The 25,386-nt window shown below is 34.7% G+C and overlaps 1 protein-coding gene across 4 annotated transcripts; it reads right to left on the reverse strand.

The window, feature by feature from the left end:
• Positions 1-1,209: 1,209 nt before the first annotated feature.
• LOC118808583 (membrane-spanning 4-domains subfamily A member 4A-like) lies at positions 1,210-24,391 on the reverse strand. 4 transcript variants are annotated; one of them, XM_036571361.1, is made up of 8 exons: positions 24,306-24,391; positions 9,149-9,340; positions 7,795-7,905; positions 7,486-7,542; positions 5,689-5,829; positions 5,300-5,407; positions 3,822-3,902; positions 1,210-2,561 (listed from the first exon to the last, which is right to left on the reverse strand). In XM_036571361.1, the coding sequence occupies exons 2-8, from the start codon at positions 9,317-9,319 to the stop codon at positions 2,466-2,468; spliced, it is 765 nt and encodes a 254-aa protein (XP_036427254.1). In that variant the 5' UTR covers positions 9,320-9,340; positions 24,306-24,391; the 3' UTR covers positions 1,210-2,465. The 4 variants fall into 4 exon arrangements, with proteins under 4 accessions (XP_036427254.1, XP_036427253.1, XP_036427251.1 ...); XM_036571360.1 differs by lacking the exon at positions 24,306-24,391 and adding an exon at positions 9,769-9,844; XM_036571358.1 differs by lacking the exons at positions 1,210-2,561; positions 3,822-3,902; positions 5,300-5,407; ... (2 more) ...; positions 7,795-7,905; positions 9,149-9,340 and adding exons at positions 15,201-15,502; positions 16,208-16,288; positions 18,519-18,632; ... (2 more) ...; positions 22,028-22,138; positions 23,693-23,886 and having other exon boundaries at positions 24,306-24,384.
• Positions 24,392-25,386: the final 995 nt, after the last annotated feature.

The following is a 25,386-nucleotide window of genomic DNA, read 5'->3' on the forward strand; positions in this document are numbered from 1 at the left end:
ACATATGAAGATCCAACAGCTTTTAAGTAGATATATGAAGACCCAGTAGCTTTTAGGTGGATATATGGTGATCAAGCAGCTTTTGGATGTATATATGGAGATCCAGCAGCTTTTAGGCAGATATATGGCGATCCAGCAACTTTTGGATAATTTAGTTTGGGTAATATGGAAAATGAGCAGCTTTTATATGAAACATAGAGTTCCAGCAGATTTTAGGTGAATATATGAAGCTTTTAGATCAAATATGTTGAACCATCAGCTTTTAGATGGATATGTGGAGATCCTGCAGCTTTTTTGGTATGCAAAAGTTTGAACAGCCCCAGCCAAATTTCATGCTTTGTTGATTTCAATAAATTAAAAATTTCAGAACATAGCAGAAATATTTGTTCATTGTGGAGGATGTGTTAACTTTTTTACGTTTAAAAAATCAACACTGCATGGAATTTGACCAGGGGCGTTTGAACATGTGACGGTATATGTTTAGTGCATTTAGGAAGGTGCACCCACATCACAGTCCAAAGCAGGAGGTGCTATTTGTGGACCATAACAGGTATGCAAGCATGTTAATATACACAATGTTTATGATGTTTTTGACTACTGTTTTTATAAATTGCACTCAAAATGTATATATATATATATATATATATATATATATATATATATATATATATATATATATATATATATACATATATATCAAATATAAAAATAAAATTTTACAACAGACTCAAAATCCATATCAAAATTTTATACATTTGACATATTTGCCTAAAAACAAACTTTTGTAGTCATTTCAACCTTAACATTATACATGTAACCCCTAAACCTCCAAGCATATTATTCAGAATATACTCAATATTAAATGTAGGTATTGATATATGGTGTTAGTGAATCAAATGCTGAAATGCACAAGCCTCTTTAATTTATTTTGTGTGATTTATTTTTCTTAATCCTGTGAGAAAAACTCACACTTTCCTGTTTTATGTGTTTTTTAACACAGTAGTGGCCATCAATAACAGGTTGACAATAAAACATTTTCTGAGTGTATCATTTTATGAAAGTTGCCTCAAAAAGTCTGCGAAATGTTTCTGGAAGTGCTAATCTCAGGGAGGAAAAACAGACAACCTGCATCATTTAGCAACAGCATGGTTTAATTTGGTTTAGTAATCAAATTTGATATGAAATATTTTGATATGAAAGCATTTTCAATTTGGTAGCAATGAAAATTCAAGGTAGATGGTAAGATATGAAAAAAAAAGTATAACATAAACAAAAGAAGAAAAAAACTAAAATATAATTTCGTTCATTACACTGCCATATGTCATCTTAAGTAAATCTGTTTTTAATGTGGATTAAATACCTATCAAGCTTACATTCCTAATATTCCCTGGAACGCTATTGCAGAGTTTAGGAATTACACAAGAAAAGAATCTCCCACTAACTGAGCTGTAAGAAATCCTTGGAGTTTGCAGTAAGCCTAAACTGAGCAAATTAGCCTGGACAGTTGAAAACTATTTAACAACTATTTTTCTTCCTCTTTTAAAACCAATCACCTTAATTTCACAGACTTTCATTATTACAATACTGTCCTGCTCATTACCACATAATGCTACCTTTTATGTTTTCCAGTAAATAAACAGAAATTGCTGAAAATTTGCTGAAAAAGTGCCACATTTATGTTTGTTCCCTGTAGAGGATGTGTAAGAAAAACAATAAAAAATCTCATTTGAACAGAAGGGGTTCAAATGTTTACATAACACTGTATATGTAAACATGGAATATAACTTTATTGTTGTAGCAAAACTTCATAATAAAAAAATTGAGGAGGGACTTCAGATAAGAAGAATAGATGTTCTTAACGTTAATGTAGAAAGATTTTATTCCAACTACTTCTGAAGCATTTCTATTGGTCCATTTGTCATTAGGTAACCACAATTTAAAAAAAAGGAGCCAAAGTATTGATGCGACAGTGACAATAAATGACAGTAAAAGTACAAATAGAGAGTACTGGGAAAATGTCAAAGGCCACCCTTCATTTGAACCAAAGTACAGTCTAAGAAGTTGGTTGAAGTTTCTTCTTCTCACAGTCCAAGTAATCCCAAACACTTTCAATAAGGTTTTCAGATCTCAAGCAGCTTGATTTTCACCTCTCTCACAAATATGAAAGCTTTGGGTGCTGTTTATCTGATTAGGACAGTGTTGGTCATCTACCAGGTCTTCCAGGTGGTTGACTTTCTGCTTCCTTGTGCAAGTGGATTATCTTTTGTCTGATCTCCTCAGGAATATCTCCTGACATATAAATACCTTGTACTTAATGGCTGTATATTAAATAAAGGAGGGGTGGCCTGATTTTTGCACTCTACTATACAATTATTGAAAAGACAGTATATTAAAACAAAGCAATCTTAAACAGCATGTTAGGACTTCTAGTTCTTTTCCAGGTCGTTTTCTCACTTCGCTCTCAGTCATTTGCTTTGTGTAACACACACGCTGTACGCTGGAGGATCTTCTGTTGGTGGGCAGTTCAGGTTTGTGTCGGTGTTTGTGATGTAAAACACATCCTGTGAAAAGAGAGAGATATTAATCACTGATTCTGCTCTGTGTGCTGGGTCTTCTTTGGTATTAGTATAAAGTGCTGAGTTAGTATAGTGTTGCTTGTTAATCATAGCGTTTGTATTGAATTTTATATGAATGATTCCATGACCGAGGTGCCATTTAGCCCTTGTAACTTAAATAAAAAAGTCTACTTTTATCATTCTTCAACACGGAATCTAAAAAAAAAAGCATTTAACCATTCAAAAAATGTCCAGAACAATATTTCATTTTTATGAGGTTTCTTTGCTGACAGTGGTTTAAATAAGTAACAGGACATTTTTTTTTATTATTATTATTATTTTAACACAGATTCAGCAATTACAAAATATGTGGTTACCATGCAGTTTTTAATTTGAATATATTTCTTTTCAAACTAAAATTTGAGTGACAGGTTTGAACTTTTAAGTAGACTTCATGAGTCAATATCATAAAATCAGTAAGAATAAAGAAAAAAAAGACATTACAAAATGTACTTTTCTTTTTCCCATGATCAAGAAATTGAGGTGATGCAAATTCCTGTTGAACATGTGACTTGTGCAGTGTTTCAGATCTTAGGCATCTGGGCAGTGCAGCATGCCCACTCTAATTAGAGGTGGACAAATCAAATGTGTCTTCTCTTTCACTTTTACAGTTTACAAATTTCGATTTTTATGTAATTTTATTAATGTTGCAAAACTAAATTGTTACTTGAGAAGGAAATCAGTGAAAATGCCTCAAATTTTGCTGTGATGTTCAAGCAGTTGCCCCACAACACAGATACATACATACATTTAAGGCCTATTCCAGCCATGCACACTCTTAAAAAAGATGATGCTTTAAGGGTTCTTTGGTAAAGACAACGGTTCTATATAGAACGATGAACACTCAAAGAACAATCTGCATGAATAAATGATTCTTTACATATTCAAATGGTGCTGCAGATTGGTGGAGAATGTGTTGTAAATGGTCCTATATGGCACCAAAAAGGGTTCTTCTTTTAGTGGCAGAACACTTTTTTTTTGGTGCTTTATAGAACAGTTTTCAAAAAGGTTCTGTATAGAACTATAAATAACACATTCTCCATCAATCTTTGCATGAATTTCACCAAGCATGCAAATGATTCTTTGAGTGTTTTTGTTTCTTTATAGAACCACTGCCTTTAATAAAGAACCATCTTTTTAAAATAAATTGGATCTCATAAATTTATAAAGTCAAACCTCCTTTTAACAGCCTACAGACTCTCTTACCTGTTGACTACTGTGAGCTAGGAATGGACTAACCACTGTAGAACATGCTGCCTGGCTTGGAACCACACTTACAGCAGTGACCTTTAAAATGGAGAGAGATGGAGTTTCAAACAACAGCATTATCTCACATACAGATGTTTAACATAGATCAGTGCTTTTCATGGACTAAGAAGTTCAACTGTTCACAGTTCTGTAGAAAAACGTTAGCGCTCTAGTTTTGGACCAACATAATTTATTTGTTTTCATAGCTAAAGAAAAAAAAAAGCTGCCCTCTGTACATTTTGAGGATTTGGAGACCTCTCTGGTAGAAATGGGTAACTGCATGCAACATGTGGAAGAACACTTTGTAAGGTGGGTTGTGCTTCAGACCCCTTCCCTGACTGGATTAGTCTGATGTTTGCATGTACGTTAAAAGAGAATTCAAATAGGACACTCAAAACTTGGTGAAAGACGTGTCTTCAAAGTAAATGATCTATTTCTGTCATTTTATCTTCAGTATAGTGTTGATTTTGCATTGGAGACCTAAATATTGAGCCCAACCTTATGTTTGACATTAATGCATAAAAACACCATAAAAAAGAACAGGGAAAAGTATGCAGAGAAACAGATGGACTACAGTCTGTAACTGTAGAACTACAAAGTGCCCCTATGTGGTCAGTGGAGCTGATAAAATGGACAATGCTGGTTGGAGCTAAACTCTTCAGGGTGGTAGATCTCTTGGACCGGGTTTGAGCACCTTTGTTCTACAGAAAACAAACTAAAATATTTTTGCTGCAAACTTTAGTGCACAATTTTTACTTATTTGCTGAATTTAGCATATTGGAAAATGCATAAAACAGAAAGTATAAAATGTTCCATAACTTTTGCACAGGTCACAAGTTATGTTTTTTTTCCTGCTATATGTTAAATTCAGTAAATAACCAGTAATTTTGCATTAAAAATTGTGTTCTCTGTAGAGGATGTGTTAATTTATTTTCTTGGTAAGTGTGTTCTCTGTAGAGGATGTGTTAATTTATTTTCTTTTAGAAAATCAGTAAAAGATGTAATTTGACCGGGGACTGTATGCAAGTTGAGACCTTGTATCTCCATAGTGGTCACTTTTCAGGCAAAGGAAAAATTATTCACTTTCAATGAAAGTCAACGAAACAACATTTTGGAGCATTAACTGTTGGTCCATTCATCATGAAATTTTAAAACAGTGTAAACGGGCAGCTGGTGTTTTCAACATTCTTAAAAAAAATAGAAATATGGATAAACAGAGATGTTCTGACAATGATGAAATATCCTTTTACTTGCTTTCCTTAGTAGCAGATAGCAAGAAGAGCATTTACAACACTGCACACATTTCATCAACCAAAATGGTTAAACATGGTTCTGTCCCATCACTATAAGGCACCTCAGCTTGGGTGGACAGAAGTGTTCATGTAAAGTAACAGTGATGTTCATGTTCAGCATGGTATGGTGGAATTTATACTCACCACTGGTTCAGTGAAACAAGCGGCTTTGCATCCAAACACTGACATTGTGATGGAGACGATCAACTGAAATGCAGATACTCCCAGCAACAGTAACCTAATCGCGTTGTGCTGTGTAAAATAAAATATAAACAAATCTGAAAAATCGTAAAAGAAACAATGTCAAAATATTACAGTCCTAGAATCTGATTGATTTTATTGAGACCAGTGTGGATGTGAGAAATGGCTGCAACAAAAACATTATGTTTCCTAATGCTCTGTGGGCAACAGCAGTTTTACTTGAGGAGAACATATGAAAGTTGAAATCTAGTCAAAGTCATTTAAATTTGTAACTATACTTAACTATAGAAACTATACCAGTTAACTACAGAAATGGAAGGAATCCATCATACCTTAAAATTAAAGCATTGAGAGTTCCAGATGTTATGGCATGATTTGAATCCTAGACCATCTGCAATATCCACCGCCAGCAGAGTGACGATGATTCCCGCAGTTACAACGCTGAGCACGTTCATTCCCACAGAGCTGTTCACCTGCAGGAGATGGAGGAGTAGAGCAGAATGGATAACTGTGTTGCTGTTTACTGCACAATTTCTTCCTCTACTATTTGCATGGACTGTGGAAAAAAAAGATACATCCAGATGTTATAGGGACATTTTTGTATTTGCCTCCTCCTGACTTCTTCTAGTTCTGCATACTTGTCACTCTTGCTAAACTCAGATCTTTAAGAAATTTTTAGTATAACAAAGGGCAACTTGAGTCAACACAAAACACAATTTCATGAGCATTTCTTTTATTGAAGGAGACAGGTTATCCAGCATTTCAGTCTAAAAATAGACACAAATCCTCTGACTTATGGCATCTTGTGATTACTGACACAAGCTGTTCATAAAAATTCAAATTACTGCTTTATAGATGCATTATTCATATATTTTTATCCATGTGTTATGACATCCTTGTGTAGGTAGCTTTCAAATAAAGTATTACCAAAATATTGATAAAGAAGTAATGTACACAATACAAATGCTAAAGTGCTAATTTGGAGATGATTTTAAGTTTGAAAAGCATTGAAAGTAAGTAACTGTTGTAAACGAATTCCATCATCAAGTGATGTGTCCATTTGGACATGTGTGACAAAAAGCAGCACACTAATGGCCAGGGCCAGCTATGGCCTTTCAGATGACCTAAGTAAGATTTTTTGAGGGGCGTCCATCTTGCTAGCTCATGTGCTGTAAAATTAGAGCAAAACTAATCACAATGATGACCTCACGCTGCATAATTATAAATATTTTTAATCAGGTGACTGTGAATTGCTTACAGCCTGATATAATAATCTCAGCCTGGGTATCTAAACCTGAGTATGTAAACCTGGATTAATAACAATCTGAGTATGTAAACCAGGAATAATCTCAACTTGATTACGTAAACCTAGAATAATCTCAGTTTGAGTATGTAAACCTGGATTAATCACAGCCTGAGTATGTAAACCTGGTTTAAGCACAGCCTGAGTATCTAAACCTGAAATATTCTCAGGCTGGTTGTCTAAAGCTGGATTAATTACAACCTAAATTTTTAAACTAGGATTTGAAGTCATCAATTTTAGTGATGTATTCATCATGACATTTTGTCAAACACATGGTCCAATGTAGATACAAGGCTTTGTTTCTATAGCAATGGTATTTAATCAACCTACACCAATGTAAGTTTTTATTGTATTAATTATTTTGAATGGGTGGGGTGGCAAAGCTTTTTGCAAGGGTTGCAGCTGCAACTGCATACCACCCATGTAGCCACACCCCTACCACAGTCATACATTTCAAAATAATCAATTTTACCCTTAGATGTTGAAGTTATAACCTTTATTTTGCTGTATCTTTCAAATATGATTATGTAAATAAGTACATAAACTTTGTTAAAAAAATGAAAAATGTAAACAATAGCTCCTCCTTGCACAAAAACACTGTGTGTCATGTATTACATCAAATTCAAACCTTAAGAACACATCTCCTCTTTAATAAACAAACACAAATTTGGTACAGACTAAAAATTTAGACTTATTTATGAATTACCTAAAAATAAATAAAAAATATAAAAATATATTAACAGTAATAACATTCTCTAGTTTTGGCCACAATAACTGTATCTTCCAATGGGTAATAACACTGTGAGTAATAAAAATGTTAACGTACCAAACACCGATTACTGCTGTTGTTTGCTGTAACAGTCAGAGAGCCAGTGATGATGTACTGAAAAAGTGAAAACACTATAAATAACTGGAAATATTTGCGGTCAGGAAATTATCCATTCCAATATATCCCAATCGTGCACCTGAAATCCCCCTGCCCTGCTCATTTTAGTGCCCGCCTGATCCAACAGACCATTTTAACCTCTGGAATGTCTTTATGGAAAGGAGTTACAGGACACTTAGTGAGCAGAACTGGAAAATAATGGATTTATTTAATTGTTTTTGCATAATGTAACAAATAATCTCTGCTTACAGTCAGAGCGCCCCAGAAGTAAACTCCAATATAGAAAGAAATTGGTGAGGTGGAAGCTGCCATCACAATGCCACACACAAAATATATGAATCCAATCACTATTTGCATGGACTGTGGAAAAAAAAGATACATCCAGATGTTATAGGGACATTTTTGTATTTGCCTCCTCCTGACTTCTTCTAGTTCTGCATAAATTCAGATCTTTAAGAAATTTTTAGTATAACAAAGGGCAACTTGAGCCAACACAAAACACATATTGAAGGAGACAGGTTATCCAGCATCTCAGTCTAAAAATAGATACAAATCCTAAGCTCTGTGGTTCCAGTGAACCTGAGTGAGAGCCATTATCTCCAATTGAGTAAAACCTTGGAACAGTGATGCTTCTTTTTAGAAGTGGCCAGCCTGCTAAATTCCTATTTAGCACAGGGATGACTCATCCAGGAAGTCCCGAAAGAACCTAGATGAAGATCTAAGGAACTGCAGGCCTCGCTCACCTCAAATAAGGTCAGCATTCATGATGGGCCAAAAACCACCTTGATGACCCCTTTTGGAATAATGTTTTGTGGACTGATAAGTCAAGAATGGAACGTTTTGGCTTACATGGGTCCTGTTACATGTGCAGTGAAGCTCACACAGCATTTCAGAATAAGAACATCATGCCAACAGTAAAACATGGTGGTGGTAGTGTGATGGTGTGGGGATGCTTTTTTGTTTCAGGGCCTGCAGGGACTCGCCATAAGAACCTCAGAACCTTGAATTCTGCAGTCGACTAGAAAATACTGCCTGAATGTCAGGTCACCAGAGATGTGAATCTCATTTGTGTCATGCAGTAGGACAATGATCCAAAGCACAAGAACAACTGCATGTCTCAAAAGTCCAATGGGGTGGACTGGTCAAAGCCTGACTTGATCTCCATTAAGATGCTTTGGCAGGATCTCAAATAGGTAGTTCATGCTCAACAGCTCTCCTATGTGGCTGAAAGAAAGCAATCCTGAGAGGGCCAGAATTCCTCCACAGAGATGTATAAGACTGGTCTTTGAATTCTCTGTTAATCTGCAATAAACTCATAAAATCTTCATGGCAGCTTAAGAAAGACTGTGGCCTCATTTCCTTAGTTATTACTACATTTGTTATACAACAAGGTTTTAGAGCACAAAAAAAAAATTGAACTGATGGCTTTAGTTATGTTTTAATCACCATTATCCCTCCTAGAGTCTTCTTAATTTGTCATTTTACTGATCATTCATTGTTAAGTCAGTTTTACAGCTACAGCAAGTACAACATTTACAGGCCAAAAACAGGGATTTAAAATGAATCTTTTTGATGCCACATTTGATTGAATGAAAGGTCTTACCCCCAGTGCCTTTGACTCTGCTCTCTCAAATCTCCATGATGGGGCCTCAAGAGTCAGGACCCCTGGCCCAGCCCCTGCACCATTTTGCCCTGTTATAGCTGGTGGGATCCCATGGGTCACCACCATAAAGTCATTTCTTGGGTAATTGTCCATTACGGTAGCGCTGGACATCCTTAATGGAGATGTATTCACCTGCGTGAAACCATCGGTTTTACCTCACTGTCAGGACAAAATGCTACTAATAAACAAAGCTAATAATAAAACAAAATAGTTTGTATGAAAGAAAATATCAAAGTAATGTCTGAAATGACAGTAGTTTAACAGGAATTCAGCGAGTGAACAAAAGTAGACCCAGCAACAGTAAAGTTTAGTTCAGTTTTATAGCATTTAAAGAATCTTGATGAAGTATAAAGTCATTAAGTGATCTGTTATAACGCATATAAACAGACAGCATGTTAATCATGATCTTATAAGCCTAGGATCATGGTTAATGTGCTTTTTTGAAACTTTTAAACAGCAGCTTCTACAGCAAACACATTTAGCAAAACATAAAAGCATAAAAAACATAAAAGATAAAGGTTTAAATAAGTAAAATATTTTTTCCTTTTTTTTTTTTTTACCTGAAAAGGAATTCACTGTTCCTCTTGGTGAAGATCCTCAGGAATAGCTCAGTGTTTTATCTTGCTTCATTCTCTTGGCCCTGTTTTAAATTGCACAAATTATGGTGATCTTTGGAATCATAATGGAAAGGTTGACAATAATCTTGCATGCATTTACTGTGTGTACATGTTTATCTTATCTGTCACACAAAAATCTTGTGTGTCCTTTTTTTTGGATAATTAAAAAACTGAGCCAATTGAAATTGTCCAAAAATACTTTTTTTTTTTTTACATTAGCTTTCATTACGATTTAGAAATATTTTTTTTTTTTTGCTTGTATTTTTGGCTCCTCACAATCTATAAAACCTCCACATCTCAGATGTCCAGATTCTGCATTCTTGGGCTTCTTGGCAGCTACACATGCTTTCAGAACCATAGCACTGAGTTGTCTCCTCACAGTAGAAGGATGGACAGAAACAAAGTCATTTGTTGTGGTGTTATTTCAAAAGCTTCATTCTAGTAAAGCTTACAGAGTTAAGCTTGTCAGTAAACTGTGGCTCCACATTAATTTAGAAAGGATCTCACCAGTGGGAAAGCATAGAACGAGCTGCTTAGTTAATGTTAAAAATATTAGTAATACTTTATTTGAAGGCTTCCTACATAAGGACCACATAACACAGGCATTAACACTGAATAACATATTTAGAAAGAATATTTATGACCAGCCTTTTCTAGTAAGATGACATACGATGTTTGAGGAAGTAAATGAGATTACAATGACATAAGTAACCTTAAATTAAAGTAATGGGCACTTGTTCCATTTATAACAGTATTATGAAGCATCATTTTTAAGTACTGGAATTGAGAACATTGATGAACATAGACTTGATGTAGTTCTATGTAGAGTTGACATAATTCTACATGAGTACAGTACAAAACTCATGTTATTACTCCGACTTATGGCATCTTATGATTACTGACACAAGCTGTTCATAAAAATTCAAATTACTGCTTTATAGATGCATTATTCAATTCTTATGCATGTGTTATGGCATCCTTGTGTAGGTAGCTTTCAAATAAAGTGTTAACAAAATATTGATAAAGAAGTAATGTACACAATACAAATGTTAAAGTGCTAAATTTTTGCTTTGTTTTTATCACTGTTTCTCGATTTTTGTCATTTTTTTAATAATGTTCTGCATTGTATCAGATTTTCATTACAAATGAATACAAATAATCAAGATCACACCAAGTAAAAGGAAAATTTTATTGTTTAAAAATATATATATAGAAAGGACAGACATTAGTTCATAACAGAAACAGAAAATGATCTGTTCTATGAGAGCATCTGCTCCACATCACAGCCACAATATATTTACCTCTCAAAGCAGGAGGAGCTATTTATGAATGAAAACAGAAGCACTGGTGATGTTTTTTTTCTTCTTTACTAATATAAATGATGCAGGTCATATATTATAAAAGCCTAATTTCAAGTAATCCTTCTCAAAATTAGATATTTCTGACAAGGTGTTGTGGTGTTAAAAAACCTTACAGCATCTGTTAAGATGTTCAAATTATAATTTGGTCCCACTTTATATTAAGTGTCTCTAATAACTGTGCAGTTAAATGTGAATAACATATGCAACAACACTGTAACTACTAATGATTTAGTCACTTTTACAGATGGATTACAGTAGTACATCTTATGTAATTACACATGTATCAACTTCAGTTTGGCCTCATGTAATTACACAAGTGAATCTTAAAAGTTGTAACAACCTATTCTCTCTCATGTAATTACGTAGGGTAATAACAAATGTAATTAAATTTGTAATCATACTGGAACAGTGGTTCTTTTTTAAGAAGTTTTTTTTTTTCAGCAGTTAAAATAAGTATGTAATAACTTACATTAAGACATTATTTGCACTGTATCTGCCAGCTTTCCTAACATTTGGCTAGCATTTATGTTGCTAGTGCTGTGACATTGTAGCCAGTTTCCACTTTAAACTATTCTGTACATGTGACAGTACAGCAGATGACCTCTTATCATTTAAATGTGATCAGTTAAATATGTTGCATTACCCCCAACACAACGTCTATATCACCCCTCCATTATTACACAGTACTTATATACCAACTACACAGGACCTGTCCACTTATTTTAAAGTGTTACTTTAACACTACAATGCAGGAAAGTTCCTGTGTAGTTGTTATGTAGGTACAGTGTAATAACAGAATGGTATTAATCAATGTGATGTGATTAGGACACCATGTTACAACAAAGTTATACCACAGTAATTATGCAAAACATAAATTTAATGTTATGTAAAACATACTTCCTTTTACTGCTGGAAAAGACTTCTGATCTGTAGTGTATGAGGCAAAACTGATGTTGAAACGTGTGTAATTACATAGGCTGTTCCTCTGTAATCTATCTGTAACACTAACTAAATCATCGATAGTTACACTATTGTTGCATATGTTATTCATGTGTAACTACACATTTATTAGAGACACAATATAAAGTGGGACAGATCATTTAACCGGACCATTGAATATTTAACCCTCAAACCTCCTGGCTTATTATTCAGTTATGAGACTTTAAGGTATATTACTGAGCAACTACTAAATTTATTCAGCAACTACACTAAAAAAAGGTGATTCAAATGTGCACATCAGTTCCACACAAGTGAAACCTGCTACATCACTTTGAATTAAGCAAGTTAAATGAAGTAGGTAAACATGGTAATTACATTGATATAACATTTCACTCATGTTATGCCAATGTATACTCCCATGTCTAAAATTCATTGAGTTTTACTGATGGTTTTGGGCTGGTCAGAGTCCAGATTTAAACCCTATAGAGTATATTTCATCTCACATTTAACTCAAACTAGCTCAGCAGCATTTTTCAGCCATTTGTAGCCATTAATGCTGAGTGGACCAAACCAACATTTAAGTTATGTAATTATGAGAAACCACAGATGTTTGAAATTTAACCCATTTAATTTGTGAATTCTACAACATGAAATTGACCCCTTTTCTGATATAGTTTATAATTTATTTATTTGATATGGACATGAAAGTAGCATTGGAACAGCAACATACAATTGTGCTCAAGCACCGGATACATTGTGTTTAGTGTTTATAGCCAAAAGCTAATTTACAACACCTGCCCATGAGAGACTTTTTAAATATATATACATAAAAAACATAACAAGAGATACTTTACAGATACAATAAAATACAAGTGTGTCAATGGGAGAATATTAAGTGTGAGAGCAGCATTGTTTGTCTTTTAGCCATGATTTAATACCTCTATTGAAAACAGTAAAGTCAGGCTGCACATGGGGTTTTTACAAGCAAAATCACATAAATTCTTGACTTTAAACAATTTAATCATGACTTTTTCACTTCTTTAGACCTTAAACATGGCTTTCTTCACATATTTTCAAAAATTCCACCCTTTACCAATCAAGACACCATCAATTTTCACAACAGATATACTAAAAAACAATATATTACCACTACACTTTCATATAGGCTACATTAGAGCTGGCCTTGAACTGGCACTGCATTAGAATTGGTCTAAACATGAAAGGTATTTGTGTCAGTGTCATTTGCACATGTCTTGAATTTGCATGGCTATCATCCATCAAGTGGCTCGTCAGATCTACATAAAAAATTACTTTGTGGTAAAAAGTAAATTAACTAGTTTTATTCAACCTAAATAAAAACTTTAAATGAACGATTCTTTCAATCAAAGTCATTTTTTGAGTTGAAAAAAAACTTTAGGTAGATCTGACAAGCCACTTTCTACAGTGTACAGTGAAAGCAGATCAAATTCTTCTTAAATTCCACTATCTCTAGACTATATTTGCATAATGTGGTTTTTGTTTTTTTTTTTTCTATTGGGAATGCCACTATCTGAGCCAAAACTCCACTTCACACCCAGGCTTCCAGACACACCTCCAAAGTTCAGTCTTAGAAGTTGGTTGATCATTTTCTGAAGTAATCCAAACACATCCAGTGATGTTGAGGTCTGGACTCTGGGGTGGTCAGTCCATTGTTCAGCTTCTTTGTTTGATGTGTCCGTCTCCTTTTCTCAGTGAGGCTTCTTGAACAGCTACACATCCTTTCAGACCCATAGCGCTGAGTTGTCTTCTCACAGTGGAAGGATGAACAGAGACACTTGTGGATTGTTTCAGACCTGAAGCAGCTTGATTTTCTCCTCTCTCTCAAAGATGGAAGCTTTAAGTGCTGTTTATCTGATGGGGACAGTTTTGGTGTCTAACAGGTCTTCCAGGTGCTTGTTAGGAGTCCCATTTTCTCTGTAGCTGTTACGTGTCAGTGCCTGTGCATGTGTGTGTTTGTTTTTTCTCCCCTCTCTGTTGCTCTTCAGCCTGCAGATTTGAGCCCAAGGAGTTGGAGCTTGGACTTTAAAAGCAGTGTGCAAGAGTTTGTCATCTGCCCTGGGCATCATGTGACCTATGTCTCAGCATTTGGCCCATTTGTTTGGTTCCTGGCTTGCTGTGGTCTTGGCTCTCTTTAGTAAAGCTAGCTTGCTTTAGCCTCTGCTTATTAGATTTAGCTTTGCTAGCATTTGTTAGCTTTTGTTGTTTGTCCGAGTGTACTAGCTTTAAAGTCTTTTAAACTGGTGCTTTTCTCCTGAGAGGGAGGGCAGGTTAGACTGTGTGTGCACCTACATTCACATCAGTAGGTATATGATTGTTTAAACACACTAGATTAGAGGCAGGTACCACCTCCTGTATGTCTTATTAGCTTAGCATAGGGTGGTAGCTAGAGCTGTTTAGCTCTTAGTTTAGAATAGTTACTTTTTGTTTATTTCTTTCCTTTGGTACTGTCTGGGTAGATTGCCCAGCTTGTCCATCGATAAGAGAATATTAAGTGTGAGGACAATATTGTTTCTCTTTTAGCCATGCTGCTTGGCACTGTAACAACTTTACTACAGTACCCTGTTATTTGTAGCTTAACATGTGTGTGTGTGTTGTTTATTTGTCTGTGTAATAAAACTGCTAAACTTTAGCTGCTTTACACTGGTCTCTGTACCCCTTTATTGTGCTCCTCCATCCTCTAGTTACTGTTCCTCTCTCCTCCTAGACCTTTTAGTCCTTTTTAAACTGTAGTTCTAGAAACTATGTCTACTCTCTAAAGAAATATTGGTAACACTTTACTGTAGCGTGCTGTTCATGAGGCTACATGACACCTACATAAGGTTGTCATTGCAACTGACATAACCCTACATAACTGCTTATAAATGCTTGTTCCAATAAGCGTCATTTGCTATAAAGGTTACAGTTGCCAATTTTGATCAAGGCCAGCTAAAATAGCCTTTATGACAGATGATGCCTGCTCTAATTAGCATTTATAAACAGTTATGTAGGGTTATGTCAGTTGTAATGACAACCTTATGTAGGTGTCATGTAGCCTTATGAACAGCACCGTACAGTAAAGTGTTACCGAAATATCTCCTGCAAAAAGAATCAATTTTACTTAATCAATGTTTTAACTGGAAATTACACTGGATGATTGCACAGTACTATACAGTTATTCAGAAGATAAAATAAATAAAGCATCTTTAAACAGCAAGTTAGAACTTCTAGCTCTTCTCCGAGACATTTTCCCCCATCGTTCTCAGTTATATGCTTTATGCAACACACGTACTGTACGCTGGAGGATCTTCTGTTGGTGGGTTGTTCAGAGTTGTGTTGGTGTTTGTGATGTAAAACACATCCTGTGAAAAGAGAGATATTTATCATTCATTCTGCTCTGTGTGCTGGGTCTTCTTTAAAGGTAGGATAAATTGAGAGCTGTTGGTTAATCATGAGTGGTTATTTGAATTGAATTAATTACATAGTTAAGTAACAAATTGTAAATCATTGATTCAATGATTGGGGTGCCATTTAGCCAAACGTACAAAAATTTAACTTGTTTTGCAACTTTTTTAATATTGGATCTAGGAAAACATGCATTTAACCATTCAAAACAAGGTATCCTGAACAAAATCTCATTTTTACAAGGTTTCTTTTATTTTTATTAATTTATGATTTACTTTCAATCTAAAATGTAAAATACTGGATCACTTTTCTTAAGAAAAATAGTAAGACTTCTTTTTAGATGTGTTTTTATGAATTTGGTTTTGTTCATCTTTCTGTAAAGCACTTTGAGTTTACTTGATGTTGCTATGAAAAGCTTGTTATATCAATAAAATGTATTTGCTATATCAATAAAATGTATTTATCGATATTGTTCTCATCACTCAATATCACATCATCACTGATAATAAAGAAAAAAGATATAAAAAGCTTTTTTGTGATCTCGAGGCTGATGTTAGATGTAAAGTAAATGGCATTTACATTTGATTTGCATTCAACAGAAAAAAAGATCTCATGACGTTATGAAGTCGACCCTCCTTTTAACAGCCTACAGACTCTCTTACCTGTTGACCACTGTGAGTTTGGAATGGAGTAACCATTGTAGAACATGCTGTTTGGCTTGGAACCACCCTTACAGCAATGACCTTTAAAATGTCAAGAAAGATGGAGTTTCAAACAGCACCACTATCTCACATACAGATGAATATACACTGTAAAAAGTGTCTCATCAGATCTACCTAAAAATTACTTCATGTAGCAACAAACAATTGAACTAGTTTAAATAAACTCAAAAAATTGCTTTGATTGAAAGAAATGTTCATTCTAGTATTTATTTAGGTTATATAAAATTTAAATTGAGTAAAAGTTTATTTACTTGTTACCACATGAAGTGTTTTTTTAGGTAGATCTGATGAGCCACATTTTATAGTGTACTGACTTGCAAAACCACCAGCCAAACTCTTCTCCAGCTAAACAGCTAAAATAAGGCCTAATTTGTGTAATGCTTAACGTGAGCTGGTCAGTGAAACTCCAATTAATGGTTTTGTGCCACACTGTAAAAAGTGGATTGTCAGATCTACCTAATCTACCTAATTATTTCATGTGGCAATTGCGTGGTCTTTAGCCTGGAGGACACAGTGTCCACGATTTCCAAAAAGAATTTCAAATGTTGATTTATCAGACCACAGGACACTTTTCCACTTCCCCTCAGTCCATTTTAAATGAGCTCGGGCCCAGAGAAGGTGTCAGCATTCCTGGATTCTGTTTATATATACGATTTCTTGATTGCATTTTAAAGTTTTAACTAGTATTTGTGGATACAGCGACAAACTGTTTTCTCAGACAGTGATTTTCAGAGGTTTTTCTGAGCCCATGTAGTGATTTCCACTACAGAATCGTGTCTGTTTTTAATGCAGTGCCGTCTGAGGGCTCAAAGATCATGGCCAGCAAATACTGGCTTTCAGCCTTGTCACTTGCATACAGAGATTTCTCCAGATTCTCTGAATCTTTTATGTTATTATGTTTTGTAAATGATGAAAAGCAAAAGTTCTTTGCTATTTTATGTTGAGAAACTTTATTCGTGAATTGTTGCACTATTTGCTCATGCAGTCTTTCACAGAGTGGTGAACCCCTCCTCATCTGTACTTCTGAAAGATTCAGCCTCGTTGGGATACTTTTTTATACCCAATCATGTTACTGACCTGTTGCCAATTAACCACCAGGTGTTTTTTTTTTAAGCATTACACAACTTTACCAGTCTTTTGTTGCCCTGCCCCAACTTTTTTGGAATGTGTTGTTGGCATCAAATTCAAAGGAGCATATATTTTAAAAAAATAATACAATTTCTCAGTTTCAACATTTGATATGTTATCTTTGTATTATTTTCAATTAAATATAGGGTTTAAATGATTTGCACATCATTGCATTTTTTTTTTGTTTACATTTTGCAGCACATCCCAACTTTTTTGGAAATGTAGGGTTGTAGTTTTTGAGTTGAATAAAACTAGTTCAGTTACTTGTTACCACATGAAGTAATTTTTTTAGGTAGATCTGACGAACCACTTTTTACAGTGTATTTTTGTGGCAGTATGCTAAAGGGGTCTTTTTGCTACCTGTCTGGGTGGACTTTTTGTGCAGACATGTTGCATTATAATGCATTATCATTAATAAAGTTTCAGAAGGCAAGAAAAGATGAGGATGGCAGTTTTTTCTGCAAAAACATGTATTTTGCATGTATTATTTTGGTTACTTGGTGGCGTACTGGGTATTAAAAGGATGAAGACTTTTAAAAACTAATCTATTCTAACAATTTATTATAACTAATATGAGATGCTATTTCATCTCCAACAAAGCTGATGATTATTATTCAATAATAAGTAACAGAAATCATTTTAAAGGATAAATTAGTCAAGATAAATGTGCAAGTAAAAGGTACAGTTATATCCAAAAAACATGCACAGCCAAATGACATGCTTTGTTAATTTTCTAAGTGAGGAGTAGAAAACATTGCTCAATTTGAATGGAAGTCAGTGGACCAATGTTTTGGAGCATTAACTGTTGGTCCATTCATCATGAACTTTTAACAAAGTGTAAACAGCCTGCTGGTTTGTAAAAAAATAGAAAAACAGAGGTGATCTGACAACAAAGAAATGTTCCTTGAATTTGCTTTCCTTAGTGGCTGATAGAAAGAAGAGCATATAGAACATTTCTATAACATACAGGTTCTTTAAACTTCAAAAAAACTCTTCACATGCACACACCTTATTAACCAAAATACTTTAAATGATTCTATCTTATCACTACAAGACAGTGCAATTTGGTGTTAATGAAATGTAGCAGTGATGTTCATGGTCTCTATGGTACTATGATACTCACAGTTGGTTCAGTGAAACAAGTGGCTTTGCATCCTAATACTGACATAAAGATGGAGATGACCAAAAGAAATGTAGACATTCCCATCAACACTCCCCTGATCGGTTCGCCCCATTTCTGAGTGTAAAATAAAATATAGATAAATATAAAAAATCAAGAATTTCATAGCATCATTACATAATTGTCCTGATTTTATTGAGACTGGGGATGTGAGAAATTGCTATAAACCCTTTTGTCAACAAAAACAATGTTTCTTGGAGGAAAACACGCAAAAATATATAAAAAGAAAATTCAATTAAAGTAATTTAGACTTATAATTACCAGAATCTAATACATACCCTAAAATCACGGCATTGAGAGGAAATCCAGAAGAAATTGCAAGGGCTGAATCCTAGACCTTCTGCCATATCTACCGCCAGTAGAATGACAATTATTCCTGCAGTTACGAAGCTGAGAATGTTCATTCCCACAGAGATGTATATCTGCAGGAGACAGAGGAGTAGAGCAGAACAGATTTACAGAATAACTGCATCGCTGTTTACTGCACAAGGTTTTCTCTATTAATTTGGAAATGATATTGTGTTTGAAAGGTATTGAGTAACTATTGTGCATAAATCTCATTTTCCAGTGATGTGTCCAGGAATCTAAACCTAGATTAATCACAGTCTGAGTATCTAACTTTGAATTAATCACAATCTTTTTATCTAAACCTAAATTGAACACAGTCTGAGTATCAAAACCTGGATGGATCACAGTCTGAATATCTGAATCTGGATTAATCACAGTCTGAGTATTTTAACCTTGATTAATCACAGTCTGAGTATCGTAACTTGGATTAAGCACAGTCTGAGTATCTTAACTCTGATTTATCACAGTCTGAGTATCTAAAGCTGGATTAATCACAGCCTGAGCATATAAACCTGGATTATTCACAGTGTGAGTATGTAAACCTTGATTAATCACAGTCTGAGTATCGTAACTTGGATTAAGCACAGTCTGAGTATCTAAACCTGGAATAATCACAGCCTGAGTATAAAAACCTAGATTAATCATAGTCTGAGTATCTTAACTCTGATTAATCACAGTCTGAGTATCTAAACTTGGAGTAATCACAATCTGAGTATCTTAACTCTGATTATCACAGTCTGAGTATCTAAAGCTGGATTAATCACAGCCTGAGCATATAAACCTGGATTATTCACAGTGTGAGTATGTAAACCTTGATTAATCACAGTCTGAGTATCGTAACTTGGATTAAGCACAGTCTGAGTATCTAAACCTGGAATAATCACAGCCTGAGTATAAAAACCTAGATTAATCACAGTCTGAGTATCTTAACTCTGATTAATCACAGTCTGAGTATCTAAACTTGGAGTAATCACAATCTGAGTATCTTAACTCTGATTTATCACAGTCTGAGTATCTAAAGATGGATTAATCACAGCCTGAGCATATAAACCTGGATTATTCACAGTCTGAGTATGTAAACCTTGATTAATCTCAGTCTGAGTATCTAAACCTGGATTAATCACAGCCTGGGTATAAAAACCTGGATTAATCACAGTCTGAGTATCTTAACCCTGATTAATCACAGCCTGAGTATCTAAACTTGGATTAATCAAAATCTGAGTATCTAAACCTGGATTAATCACAGTCTAGGTGTCTAAACCTGGATTAATCAAAGTCTGAATATCTTAACCTTGATTAATCACAGTCTGAGTATCTTAACTTGAATTAAACACAGTCTGAGTATTGAAACTTGGATTAATCACAGTCTGAGTATCTGAACCTGAATTAATTACAGTCTGAGTATCTAAACCTGGGTTAATCACAGCCTGAAAATCTAAACCTGAATTAATCACAGTCTGAGTATGTAAACCTGAATTGATCACAGTATGAGTGTCTAAACCTGGATTAATCACAGTCTGAGTATCTAAACTTGGATTAATCACAATCTGAATATGTAAACCTGGATTAATCACATTCTGAGTATCTAAACCTGGAGTAATCACAACCTTAGTATTGAAATGTGGATTAATCACAGTCTAGGTATCTAAACCTGGATTAATCATAGTATGAGTATCTAAATGTGGATTGATCACAACCTAAATATCTATTGTCCCCTCAGAGCAAATGTTGGTTAGGTGTCTATCTACTCGTTCAATGTTTTGGTATAATAAAGCTATCTAGCCACAGAAATATCCTTATCTGTGTGAATGATATCCAGCATTTTCTTGGACAAATTTAACATTAATGTTAATAATCATGGCCGTGTTGGTATTATTTAATTTGATGACATGCAAATTATTGATGAAAGAACACTACTGAATTCATAGCCTATATTATGAAAATGATCATGATCTTTTACAATGAAGTGAAAAATGTAGTCTACAGTTCGCAGCACAATATTTTAGTGAGTTTGCTTTATGAAAATGCTTTATGAAAACTTTGAACCTCTAATATGGTAACTTTCTGAGAGAAGGAAAACAAGGAGCAGAACATTTTTTATATCTTTTTTTTTTTTCATCCAATCATCACAAAATTTTGTCTAAAGCATTGTCAAATGGACATACAAGGTTTTGTTTCAATAGTAACTTTATGTAATTAACCGGCAACATTATAAGATTTATATTGAGATCAGAGTGGTTAGGGTGGCAAGGGTTTTTAAGGGTGCTGCCTTATGCCACCCATGTAGCCACACCCCTACCATAGTCATGTATTTCTAAATAATAAAAGATCAGCTTAACCTTTAGATGTTGAGTCATAACATTTGTGTTGCTGTATTCATTCAAATATCCATTCAAATATGACTTTGTAATTAATTACAAAGTGAATCACCAAATTAATCACATTTACTTTCCATTTATATTCTGAATCAACAGATTCAAGTCTGCACTTTGTTTCTATTTCAATAAATAATTAAATAAAAAAGACAAACCATGTAAACAACCACTCTTTCCACACGACTATGTATCTGATGTATTTGGTCAAATTCAAACCTTAATAACACACCCCCTTAATACACAAACAGAATTTGGATATGGGCTGAAAATTTAGAGTATTGATTTAGTTGTGAGTAATCTAATATTAAATAAATCACAGGAAAATGTAGTGATGACAGTGATGACAATCTCTTATTTGTCCACATTAACTGCAATTTTCAATGGTTAGTAACACTGTAAGAAGTAGAGATGTTAACATACCAAAAGTCGATTACTGCTGTTGTGTGCTGCAACATTTAGATAGCCAGTGATGATGTACTGAAAGAGTGAAAAAAAATATAATTAACTGAAAATATTTAGACTCAGGAAATTATGCATTTCCATGTATTCCAAACATGCACCTAGAATCCCGCTGCCCTGCTCATTTTCGGGCCCACCTGATCCAACAGACTAGGTTTAGGCTCAATGGCTTAACAAAGATGAGTTACAGGCCGCTCAGTGAGCTGAAATGTAAAACACTGAATTTATTTAAAACTTTTTTGCATAATATTACAATTAATCTCATCTTACAGTCAGAGCGCCCCAGAGATAAATTCCAGTGTAGAAAGAAACGTCTGTGATGGAAGCTGTCATCACAATGCCACACACAAAATGTATGAATCCAAAAAGTATTTGCAACACCTGTGAAAAAAGATACATCCAGATATTATACTAACATTTTTGGATTTGCTTCCTCCTGATTTCCTGTAATTTTGTGTGATAGTCACTCTTAGTTCTTTCAGATCATTTAATGTTAATGTAAGACAAAACAACCTGGGGAAACACAAAATACAGTTTTTAAGTTTTTATTTATTGAAAGAAAAAAAGTTATTCAGCATATCAGCCTTAAAAACGTTACAAAAGCCATTCCTAAGGCTTTGTGGCTCAAATGAACCACAGCGAAAGCCATTATCTTCAAATGAGGAAAGACTTGGAACAGAGGTGCTTCCTAAGTGCCCAGCCTACTAAACTCCTCCAAAAGCATGGTGATGACTCCTTCAGGAAGTCCCAAAAGAACCCAGATGAAGATTTAAGGAACTGCAGGCCTCGCTCACCTCAGATAAGGTCAGCTTTCATGATCCTACATTTAGAAAAGGCAGGACTGGGCAGGACTGGGCAAAATGGGCCAAAAACAACCTTGATGACCCTAAAGCCTTTTGGAATAATGTTCTGAGGACTAATGAGTCAAGAATGGAACTTTTTGATAGACAGGGGTCCCGTTACATCTGCGGTGAAGCTAACACAGCATTCCACCATAATAATGTCATGCCATCAGTGAAACATGGTGGTGGTAGTGCGATGGTGTGGGGGTGTGTTGCTGTTTCAGGGCCAGGATGACTCACCATAATTCTCAGAACCTTGAAATCTGCACTCGACCAGAAAATCATGCAGGAATGTCAGGTCATCAGGGACATGAATCTTATATTTGTCATTCAGCAAGACAACGATCCAAAGAACAAACTTGATCTCCATTGAGATGCTATGGCAGGATCTTAAATGATCAGATCAAACTCAACAGCTCTTCTTTCTGGCTGAAGGACAGCAATCCTGAGAGGAAGATTGGGCCAGAATTCCTCCACAGAGATCTGTAAGACTGATCTTCAGTTATAGGAAGCACTTAGCTGTTGCTAAGGGTGGGTTTTTAAGGGTTAAGGTGGGCACAGGGCTGACCTAGCTGTTGCAATTTTTTCTTTCAATACATGAATTGATCATTTAAAAGCAGTATTTTATGTTGCTTCACATTCTCTTTGTCTTCATATATTATTATTATTATTATTATTATTATTATTATTATTATTTAACTTTTCTTCTGTTTATCTTACTATACCTTTGGTAGCCTTCTTTGAATTCTCTGTTAATCTGCAATGAACTCATTAAGTCTTTATTGCAGCTTAAGAAAGAATGTGGCCTGATTTCCTCATTCATTACTACATTTGTTATACAACAAGCTTTCAGAGTACAAAAAAACATTAGAACTGATGGCTTTAGTGATGTGTTAATTACCATTATCATTATAGTCATTTTTATGGTTATATACAATGGTTATATCATTATATACCATTATAGTCTTTCTTAAACTATCCCTTTACTGTTCATTTTTTGTTCAATTTTACAGGCATTACATTTACAGACCAAAAAACAGGGATTTAAAATGACTCTTTTTGATACCACATTTGATTGAATGAAAGGTCTTACCCCCACTCCCATTGGATTTGCTCTCTGATATCTCCATGATGGGGCCTCAAAAGTCAGGACCCCTGGCCTAGCCTCTGCACCATTCTGCCCTGTTGTAGCTAGTGGGATCCCATGGGTCACCACCATGAAGTCATTTTGTGGGTAATTGCCCATTATGGTAGCATGGGACATCCTTAATGGTGTGTTTCACCTCACTGTCAGGACAAAATGTTGCTAATAGACAAAGCTAATAATAAAACAAAACAGGTTTTTATAAATCTAATTTGCTATCAAAATAAAATAATGTCTGTAATGACAGCAATTTAACAAGTACTGCAACAGAAGAGTGAGCAAAAGTAGACCCAGCAACTGTAAAGTTTAGTTCAGTTTTATAGCATTTAAAGAATCTTGACGAAGTATGACGTCATTAGCTGATCTGTTATAACGCACAAAAACAGACAGCATGTTAATCATGATCTTATCAGCCTAAGATCATGGTTAATGTGCTTTTATGAAACTAGTAAACATTTAATCATGTACATCCACTTCTACAGCAAACAAATATAGCAAAACATAAAAGCCAGTCATTGAGATGAAGGTTTAAATAAGTAAAATATTTTGTCCTTTTCCTTACCTGAAATGGAATTCACTGTTCCTCTTAGTAAAGATCCTCAGGAGTAGCTCAGTGTTTTATCTTCTTTCATTCTCTTGGCCTCTTTTTAAAGCTCCAAGATTTTGGTGACCTTTGGAATCATAATGTAAAGGTTTGAAACACACCTGACAGTAATCATGCATGCATTTCCTGTATGTACATGTCTATCCTATCTGTTGCACAAAAATATTGTCTGTCCTTTTTTGCATAATTTGAAAACTGTGTTAAAATGTCATGATAACCAGGCCAACAGAAATCGTCCAAAAATACTTGGAAAAACATCTTTTTACATTAGCTTTCAGCACAAGTTTAGAATATTGTTTCCTTTTCCTGTAAAATTAACATTTTGGACAGTAATAATAATCTGAAAACTCTGAAAGTTTTTAAGACTGAAAGAGTCGTAAAAGGTGGTTGTATTTTTGGCTCCTCACAAGTCAGATTTTGACTAATCAGTCTATAAAACCTTCCTCCACATCTCAGATGTCCAGATTCTGCATGCTTGGGCTTCTTGGCAGCTACATATCCTTTCAGACCCATACCGCTGAGTTGTCTCCTCACAGTGGAAGGATAGACAGAAACAAAGCCATTCAGAGAGGTTTTATTTCAAACTTATAAAGTCAAACTTGTTGGTAAGCTGTGGCCATGCATTATTTTAAAAAGGATGCTCCAGTGGGAATGCATAGAATGAGCTGCTTAGTTAAAGGTAAAAATATTGGTAATACTTTATTTGAAGGCTACCTATATAAAGACTACATAACACATGGATAAGCACTGAATAACATATTTAGTAAGCAATATTTGTGTATTTATGACCAGCTTATTATAGTAACTGCACATTGACATAAGATGTTCTATAAAGTAAATGACATTATATTGACATAAGTGATCTTAAACTAAAGTGATGGGCATTTGCTCCATTTATAACAGTGTTATGAAGCATCATTTTGAAGTAATGGAACTTGGAAGATTTAGTTTAGAACACCATATATCAGTTCAATGTAGTTCTACATGAGTTACAGTACAACACTTATGTTAATACAATGATTCTTATTCCAGCTTATGG

This window comes from Colossoma macropomum, unplaced genomic scaffold (assembly GCF_904425465.1).
Source record: "Colossoma macropomum unplaced genomic scaffold, Colossoma_macropomum, whole genome shotgun sequence".
NCBI lineage: Eukaryota > Metazoa > Chordata > Actinopteri > Characiformes > Serrasalmidae > Colossoma > Colossoma macropomum.